This window comes from Leuciscus leuciscus (assembly GCF_965113295.1).
Source record: "Leuciscus leuciscus genome assembly, chromosome: 13".
Lineage (NCBI taxonomy): Eukaryota > Metazoa > Chordata > Actinopteri > Cypriniformes > Leuciscidae > Leuciscus > Leuciscus leuciscus.
This window is the reverse complement of record NC_138737.1, coordinates 302,501-312,500: the sequence shown is the minus strand read 5'-3', so window position 1 is coordinate 312,500 and position 10,000 is coordinate 302,501. Positions and strand designations below refer to the sequence as shown.

Sequence of the window (10,000 nt, the reverse complement as noted above, 5' to 3'; positions counted from 1 at the left end):
ACTCTCCGCCTTTAAAGATTGAAATCTACAGACACATTAAAAGTGCAATAAAAGAAACACTTAAAAGTGTGTGAAAAACACGTCATGAAAAGACGAATCTCCCAAAGTTGGCCAGTGCATGAACACAGTGTTAGTGCCTGTGGTGTCTTGCTTTAATAATAACTGTTGTTTTCAAGAGCATCTCATTAGCCTGTGATTGAAATGTTTAATGAGATTTTAATGAGAAGTTCTGAGGTTACGGTTTCACTCCTGTTGGTTTCAGAGCCGTATTTTGTCCAGGCGGTCGATTACGGCCAGTTCATCTACTTCTTCTTTCGGGAGATCGCCATGGAGTACAACAGCATGGGGAAGGTACGGAGCGCAACGGGAAGAACGTCTAGCGTGTTCTCCTGCATCAACACCACAGACAGGAAGTGACAGGGGAAGTGCACAGGAAGTGGGCGTATGAGTTAGTGAGGGGTTTTAAGAGGCCCGTCGGGACGCAGGAACTAAAAATAACACAAACATTGTCTGGGATCTGAACGATGACCGTAAATAGCTCAAAGTTTATTCACTTCCTCGTCTGTGATTATTATAAGCAAACGGACGAGTGCGTGACAAAGGCTCATTGTTCTGAGTTCAAAGGCAAAAGTCAGTGAGATGTGAGAGGCTTCAGTAATTACAGCCTCCAGTAAATATGAGTCTCTCCAGTTACTGTACCTGCCAGATTACTGTAATTACACTAGCCTGACGCGACCCTCTCACACGCTGGAAAAGCTCTCAGGTTACAGTAAATGTATGACAACAGTGTTGCTCTGCAGAAACACAAGGACTAGAACTATACACAATAGAGATAAAGTTTGCATAGTCGTTCTAATTCTAATAGAATAGTGAAGTCCACACCACAACTATAACGATAACGACACAGAGGAACGATAGCGTTGGAGTCACTTTCAGAATTTTTCCCCAGCTGATGAACGATAAAAACATTGAGAGCCAATCAGAATCCATGATCCAAAGCGACAGATGATAAAACTGCAGTGCAAATATGAAACCGAATGTTATCGTCCGCTGGTGTGGATGCTAATATAGTTATCGTTATAGTTATCGTCCGCTGGTGTGGATGCTAATATAGCTATCGTTATAGTTATTGTCCACTGGTGTGGATGCTAATATAGCTATCGTTATAGTTATCGTCCGCTGGTGTGGATGCTAATATAGCTATCGTTATAGTTATCGTCCGCTGGTGTGGATGCTAATATAGCTATCGTTATAGTTATCGTCCGCTGGTGTGGATGCTAATATAGTTATCGTTATAGTTATCGTCCGCTGGTGTGGATGCTAATATAGCTATCGTTATAGTTATCGTCCGCTGGTGTGGATGCTAATATAGTTGTCGTTATAGTTATCGTCTGCTGGTGTGGATGTTAATATAGCTATCGTTATAGTTATCGTCCGCTGGTGTGGATGCTAATATAGTTGTCGTTATAGTTATCGTCCGCTGGTGTGGATGCTAATATAGTTGTCGTTATAGTTATCGTCCGCTGGTGTGGATGCTAATATAGTTGTCGTTATAGTTATCGTCTGCTGGTGTGGATGTTAATATAGCTATCGTTATAGTTATCGTCCGCTGGTGTGGATGCTAATATAGTGATTGTAGTTATCGTCCGCTGGTGTGGATGCTAATATAGCTATCGTTATAGTTATCGTCCGCTGGTGTGGATGCTAATATAGCTATCGTTATAGTTATCGTCCGCTGGTGTGGATGCTAATATAGTTATCGTTATAGTTATCGTCCGCTGGTGTGGATGCTAATATAGCTATCGTTATAGTTATCGTCCGCTGGTGTGGATGCTAATATAGCTATCGTTATAGTTATCGTCCGCTGGTGTGGATGCTAATATAGTTATCGTTATAGTTATCGTCCGCTGGTGTGGATGCTAATATAGCTATCGTTATAGTTATCGTCCGCTGGTGTGGATGCTAATATAGTTATCGTTATAGTTATCGTCTGCTGGTGTGGATGTTAATATAGCTATCGTTATAGTTATCGTCCGCTGGTGTGGATGCTAATATAGTTGTCGTTATAGTTATCGTCCGCTGGTGTGGATGCTAATATAGTTGTCGTTATAGTTATCGTCCGCTGGTGTGGATGCTAATATAGTTGTCGTTATAGTTATCGTCTGCTGGTGTGGATGTTAATATAGCTATCGTTATAGTTATCGTCCGCTGGTGTGGATGCTAATATAGTGATTGTAGTTATCGTCCGTTGGTGTGGATGCTAATATAGCTATCGTTATAGTTATCGTCCGCTGGTGTGGATGCTAATATAGTGATTGTAGTTATCGTCCGCTGGTGTGGATGCTAATATAGTGATTGTAGTTATCGTCCGCTGGTGTGGATGCTAATATAGCTATCGTTATAGTTATCGTCTGCTGGTGTGGATGCTACTATAGTTGTCGTTATAGTTATCGTCAGCTGGTGTGAACGGGCTCTAACACTCGTGTCTCTCTCTCTGATCAGGTGGTGTTCCCACGTGTTGCGCGCGTGTGTAAGAACGATCGCGGCGGCTCGCAGCGAGTCCTGGAGAAACAGTGGACGTCTTTCCTAAAGACGCGACTCAACTGCTCAATCCCAGGAGACTCTCATTTCTACTTCAACATCCTACAGGCCGTCACCGACGTCATCCACATCAACGGACACGACGTCGTCATGGCAACCTTCTCCACGCCATACAACAGGTGACGCTCTTCCATCATCGTTGGTGTCGGAGCAGTTGAGCTCGTTAAATAAGCATTAAAGGTGCAGTGTGTAATATTTAGGAGGATCTGATGACAGAAATGCAATATCAGACACATAACTATGTTGTCAGTGGTGTTTAAAGATCTTACATAATGAAGCATTATGTGTTTATTAGCTTAGAATGCGTGTGTAGAGGCGTTTCTCTCTACACACACCGCGGGTCCGCTTACATCCACATGTTTCTACGGTGGCCCTGAGCGGACAAACGCGTTTCCTCACTATGTTGTTCTTCATGATAAGAAGCTTCAGCTAAAGTCAGTGAATAAAACACTGACACAATGATGAACAAGTGACAATAACATTCGCAATAACATCGTTTTACTGAATAATTAAGTAAACATCATTTCTTAATATATCTTTGTGAAGAAACCTCATTGCTTAACTGGCTACTCTCTGCTGTCTCAGACGACGACATCACTTCCTGTCGGCCACCGTAACTTCTGTTGGGTGTAATTCACAACCTCACCACTAGATGCGCTAAACATTACACACTGCACCTTTAAGAGGCGAAATGGAAATTTCGACTGGGGGAAAATTCCAGTGAATGAAAGCGTATTGATGGGAACTGGTGTTGATGGGAAGGCGACACACAACGAGGGTGAATTACTCAGATCTTCTGACCCGCGGCTCTTCTGTCGCTCTGAGATTCACAGTTCATAGAATCACAATTCGGCCCTTGTGTGCGGCTCTCAGACGCACAGGCGTGATTCACAGTTGTGTTATTTTGGCGTGTCTCTGTGATGAATGTGTGTTTCAGTATCCCGGGCTCGGCGGTCTGTGCGTATGACATGGCAGAGATCGCGCTGGCCTTCACCGGACGCTTCAAAGAGCAGAAATCACCAGATTCCACCTGGACACCCGTGCCGGAGGAGAAGGTGCCCAGACCCAGGTACACAAACTTTCAAATGGAATCTTAAAGTCCCCTTTTAGTCAACAACTTTATCCTTTAAAACTCATCTTTGATCACCAACATTACATATTTAAGCATTTTTTCCTTGAAAAAATTATGAATGTAACTCGACACCCTCGCCTCATTTAGTATGCGTGGGTCTATGAATATGCAAATGAGCCCCACCTCCACTCACTCCCTCAGCTCAGAGATCCACTGGTTGACGATCACACGTTGATCTGATTGGTTACAAGGTAGTTTGTGACGTCAGAAACACCAGCGATTTCAAAGCGTGTTTTTGAGACTGTCTTTGGTTCACTGCAGTTTTAAGGAGGAAATACTCAGCAATGGTGTCGACTTATGAATTTACACATGGTTTGTCTTAAAGCGTATTAAAAACACCACATAGACACATAAACAACATTAAAAGCTGGATTTACACCACAGGGGGACTTTAATGCCTTATTCTGCATGATCATATTCTACATCCCTTACAAACTATTAATAAGCCGCAATTAGGTGTTTATTGAGGCAGTATAATATAACTGCGGTAGAATGTGTGTGTGTGTGTGTGTGTGTATGTGTGTGTGTGTATGTGTGTGTGTGTGTGTGTGTGGGTGGGTGTAATTGCGCCGGCTCGTAGTTTCAGTTGCAACAGGTGTAAATATTCCTGGCTCTTTCAGGTCCAGTTCTGCTCCTTCACCACATGATTTGAGTCTTCATTCAGACTAGTGGAAAGAAAACATCCAAAACACACATTTAAGTGTTTCTTTTATTGCAGTTTATCTATTTTTTTTATTATTTTTTTTGTATTTAAGTGTATTTTGAATGTCTGGTGAGCGCCAGCAGTGTCTGTGAACACGTGAAGCCGGTTCTCCAGATGCAGGAGATGATGATCACATCGAGTGTGTTCTGCCCGCTCTTCATCCTCCATATGGCTCGTCTCTGTGTCATGAACGAGGAGTATCGCCTGCACTGATTAACATAAAATGATGTGTTTGTGTGAAGCGAGGTCAAGTGTTAATGAGAGCGACCGTGCCAACTGTGTTTCAGTGTAATTCTGTGAGGATGTGCTGGGAATGAAGCGCTGTGTGTCCCGTATAACGCCGTAACTCCTGCTTCACTACTATAGTGCGACGCATCGATGAAGAAGAAACTATAGTCTCGACTGTTTCCCGAAACCGTATTGTCGCAAATTGGTCGTTCAACCACGTCGGTTAATGATGTCACGCAGGTGTTGGAGTAATAACTTATAATGAATCTGTCTGAGATCTAATGAATGCGAGATGATTTGCTATAATTCTGCACATGGCATCTGAGGACTCGCTCTCATTTTCCTCAGTTATTTTCCTTTATTTCCAGATTCACTCATAGTCTCGTTCTTACACACTAGAGCTCGTTCACACATGCGCACTCTTTAACAACGACGCTTTAAATCTCTTGACAATCTAAAAGATGTAAATGACATTTGAATGTATTCTAAATGAAAGATTTAGATTGTACTGAATGTCAGCTTGATTATTCTGCTCAAGATCAGAATTTATTGAGTCCACATGTCATGAAAACAAGAAACTGCTTCTAACCGCAGGTCGAGATCAGTCGTTAAACACACAACTCTGCGACGCTGTTTGCGGATGTGGGAACAATGGTTTCGGGAAACACCGGCTCGTTGAACAGATGATAACGACAGAACTTACGACCATAGTCAGCTAACGATCCAGATTCAGTTTAAAGATTCATTGATTCATTCTGACTTTCTCTTGAGTTGTTCTTGTCTGTGTTGTTTATGATGGAGAATATACAGATGTGTGATGCAGATGAGTGATGATGTAGATGTAGATGTAGATGTAGATGTGTGATGATGTAGATGCAGATGTGTGATGTAGACTGATGTTCACGGCTGTCGTCTTCAGGCCGGGCGTCTGCACATGCAGATGTGTGTGATGTAGATGCAGATGTGTGTGATGTAGATGCAGATGTGTGTGATGTAGATGCAGATGAGTGATGATGTAGATGCAGATGTGTGATGATGTAGATGCAGATGTGTGATGATGTAGATGCAGATGTGTGATGATGTAGATGTGTGTGATGTAGATGCAGATGTGTGATGTAGATGCAGATGTGTGATGTAGACTGATGTTCACGGCTGTCGTCTTCAGGCCGGGCGTCTGCAAATGCAGATGTGATGTAGATGCAGATGTGTGTGATGTAGATGTGTGATGTAGATGTGTGATGATGTAGATGCAGATGTGTGATGATGTAGATGCAGATGTGTAATGTAGACTGATGTTCACGGCTGTAGTCTTCAGGCCGGGCGTCTGCACATGCAGATGTGTGATGATGTAGATGTGTGATGTAGATGCAGATGTGTGATGATGTAGATGCAGATGTGTGATGATGTAGATGCAGATGTGTGATGTAGACGCAGATGTGTGTGATGTAGATGTAGATGCAGATGTGTGATGTAGACTGATGTGTTCACGGCTGTCGTCTTCAGGCCGGGCGTCTGCACATGCAGATGTGTGATGATGTAGATGTGTGATGATGTAGATGTGTGATGTAGATGCAGATGTGTGATGATGTAGATGTGTGATGATGTAGATGTGTGATGTAGATGCAGATGTGTGATGATGTAGATGCAGATGTGTGTGATGTAGACTGATGTGTTCACGGCTGTCGTCTTCAGGCCGGGCGTCTGCGCAGGAACAACTTCTGGTGAGAAATTCAAAGTGTCCAACGAGTTTCCGGACGAAACGCTGAACTTCATCAAGATTCACCCGCTGATGGACGAGGCCGTGCCGTCGATCGCCAACCGGCCCTGGTTCCTCAAGACGATGGTTCGGTGAGTGTCATCAAACATCTTCAGACTGATTACGCATGCAAATCTGGATTCAGTGAGAGAGACCTGCTCATGTTCACGGATGAATCGAGTCATTTGCATCTGAGTCAGACATTACGTTCACATTTACATTTATTCATTTAGCAGACGCTTTTATCCAGAGCGACTTACAAAACAGAGTTAAACTAACAATAGGACAATAACATTCAAGTGCTGTGACCCTTCCAGTTTGATCTAACGCAGTACATGCACTTTTATATATATATATATATATATATATATATATATATATATATATATATATATATATATATATAGAGAGAGAGAGAGAGAGAGAGAGAGAGAGAGAGAGAGAGAGAGAGAGAGAGAGAAAATAGAGGAGATAGTGTTAGTATTAATGGATCAAGTGTTGCTGAAAAAGATGTGTCTTGAAGCCTGAGTGATTCAGTTCATCAGAATCATCATATCAGCTCTAACTGAAGAAAAGAGGACGTTTCACTCTTATGAAAGCAAACACTGGCGTCTGTTTTCTGATAATGAAGTGGATTATGTGAGGAATATGTGTGTGTTTTCTGTGAAACGACGTCTGGGTAAGGCCTGATAAGTTTCTGTTCGTTTGGGTTTGTGTAAAGTTGCCCCATTAAAACTGAATTATTGAAAACACATTTGCTGGAGAAGCGTCGGTATCGCTTTATTACGCCGCTTCAAAGACTCCGGAGACTGGGAAAGATGAAAAAACTTGTCTTCTTATTTCCATCTTGCCAGTTTTAATTAGCCTGAAAATGTATTTGCATACTGGTTTGGAAATTATACATACATTTGATTAACACTGAGATGAGCTCGCTAATTGGAAAGGCAGATAACGGTTTAATTTCTTCTAGACGGAAATCAGATGGAAATGTCATTGTAACCCTGATTCCTTCTGCGTGTGTGTGTGTGTCAGGTACCGTCTCACGCGTATAGCCGTGGATAACGCCGCCGGCCCTCATCGTAACCACACCGTGGTTTTCCTGGGATCCGAGCGAGGAATCGTTCTGAAGTTTCTGGCTAAGATGCGGAGCGGATTCCTGAACGACAGCCTGTTTCTGGAGGAGCTGAGCGTCTACAACCCAGAGAAGTGTGTATTCCATTAGGAAGAGCTCTGTCATCCACACACACTGATCAGGTTACAGCGGTCAGTAAATTAAAGAGCGCTGCTGGTTTGGCCGAGAGGAATGCGCACTGAATGATTTAAGAGTCTAATATGTGCTGACGGCCTCGGCACACTGGGATAAACAGGAGAACGATGAGGCGTTTTTAGGACAGTCATGCTGCGTTTACATCAGAAGATTCATTTAGTAAAGCAGTGAGACTTCAGACGCCACGTTACTGCGGTTTTACCATGTGCTCAAATCAATGAAGCGCATTAATATGCATTTATTATTAAGAACAGAGGACAATATTCAGATTCACCTCAAGTTTTGTTCTCATCTGATAGTCGAGGTTATGCGCGTGACACACTGAGTGGCAGAAACACTGAGTGGCAGAAACACTGAGTGGCAGAAACACCGAGTGGCAGAAACACCGAGTGGCAGAAACACAGAGTGGCAGAAACACAGAGTGGCAGAAACACAGAGTGGCAGAAACACAGAGTGGCAGAAACACAGAGTGGCAGAAACACAGAGTGGCAGAAACACAGAGTGGCAGAAACACAGAGTGGCAGAAACACAGTGGCAGAAACACAGAGTGGCAGAAACACAGAGTGGCAGAAACACAGAGTGGCAGAAACACAGAGTGGCAGAAACACAGAGTGGCAGAAACACTGAGAGACACTGAGAGACAGAAACACTGAGTGGCAGAGACACTGAGAGACAGAAACACTGAGTGGCAGAAACACTGAGTGGCAGAAATACTGAGTGGCAGAAACACTGAGAGACACTGAGAGACAGAAACACTGAGTGGCAGAAACACTGAGAGACAGAAACACTGAGTGGCAGAAACACTGAGTGGCAGAAACACTGAGTGGCAGAAACACCGAGTGGCAGAAACACAGAGTGGCAGAAACACTGAGAGACACTGAGAGACAGAAACACAGAGTGGCAGAAACACCGAGTGGCAGAAACACTGAGAGACACTGAGTGGCAGAAACACCGAGTGGCAGAAACACCAACACCGAGTGGCAGAAACACCGAGTGGCAGAGACACTGAGAGACAGAAACACCGAGTGGCAGAAACACCGAGTGGCAGAAACACCGAGTGGCAGAAACACCGAGTGGCAGAAACACTGAGAGACACTGAGAGACAGAAACACTGAGTGGCAGAAACACTGAGTGGCAGAAACACCGAGTGGCAGAAACACCGAGTGGCAGAAACACCGAGTGGCAGAAACACTGAGAGACACTGAGAGACAGAAACACTGAGTGGCAGCATTTGTTTTTAGCGTGAATCCCACGTAAAACACACAAAACACATCTAAAACGGTAAAGAGCTTTAAGATTTACTTTTTCAAACAGATTTGACAAGAAATCTGAGGTGTATTTTTACACACTGCTGAAAGCTACAGAACAGAGAAGCAAATGGATTCACTGTGATTCATAGAACCATGTGGATCCAGGCAGAGAACGGTGGATTTGCAGTTATTATTGTGTGTAAATATGCTGAATTTATGGTAAAATCATACCATATATATTGTATTGTATTGACAACTCATCAATTAAATATTTACTGTCGTATATTCTGCATAATTGGATGTTTTTAAATAAACACTGACCAAAAACTACACAAGTTTTAGGGCTGGATGATATGACGATATATATATATAACATTAATATAAGCGTTCACATGCAAATTTGCTTTATGTATTTCCCCGGCGTCGAAATCAGGCTCATATAAATGTCAGGAAACATGATTTCTCAATGTCAATGTCCATGATCACTGGATCTTTGGTAAATTGTAAGAAACACTATATCGAGTCCAAGCTTTAGTTTAAACTGATAATCGTTTGTCCTCTATTAAATCCAGTCCCTCAGCATCTCTTCTGCCTCTCGGTGTTCCTGTGGGAAACTGACGTCAATGCGTTCCCTCTATTAGTGCAGTCAGATCAATAATATTACTGGATATTAAGTGCCTTTTAACTGAAGCTGTTTATGATTGCCAAGAAACACAGAAGTTTCCAGATTAACTGAATGAAAGTACTTTGCTGTAGGATTTACTTTGTAACAGTTTTCACTCAGAAGTTGCGCGTGAATTACACAAATAATCACAAAGTAACACATTGAATCAAACATGAAATTTTGAGGTAGAAAGACTGAAATTGTATTTTCTTGTAAAACCTATTACTAATATGCTTATTTAATAGGGGTGTCACAATATATTATGTCACAGTATATCGCAATTCAAAAATGTATCAATATGTATCGTGGACAGTGACAATATATTGTGTATAGTTCACCCAAAATTAAAATTACTGTGTGAGAAAAAATTCAAGTTCTCAGAGTTTTAGTGTCAGCACT

The 10,000-nt window shown here is 42.5% G+C and overlaps 1 protein-coding gene and 1 long non-coding RNA gene across 4 annotated transcripts in view; both read left to right on the top strand.

Annotated features, from left to right (window-relative positions):
• sema6a (sema domain, transmembrane domain (TM), and cytoplasmic domain, (semaphorin) 6A) overlaps positions 1-10,000 on the top strand; it is an 82,583-nt gene that overhangs the window by 48,174 nt on the left and 24,409 nt on the right. For all 3 annotated transcript variants that reach the window (XM_082187451.1, XM_082187449.1, XM_082187450.1), the window contains exons 9-13: positions 263-351; positions 2,503-2,720; positions 3,539-3,670; positions 6,357-6,512; positions 7,453-7,626. In XM_082187451.1, the coding sequence (XP_082043577.1) occupies positions 263-351; positions 2,503-2,720; positions 3,539-3,670; positions 6,357-6,512; positions 7,453-7,626 (769 nt within the window). The remainder of the gene's footprint in view (positions 1-262; positions 352-2,502; positions 2,721-3,538; positions 3,671-6,356; positions 6,513-7,452; positions 7,627-10,000) is intronic.
• Positions 3,691-6,024, top strand: LOC309512056. Its single transcript, XR_014210875.1, has 3 exons — positions 3,691-4,255; positions 4,314-5,627; positions 5,883-6,024. It is a non-coding gene; the product is annotated as an uncharacterized lncRNA (long non-coding RNA).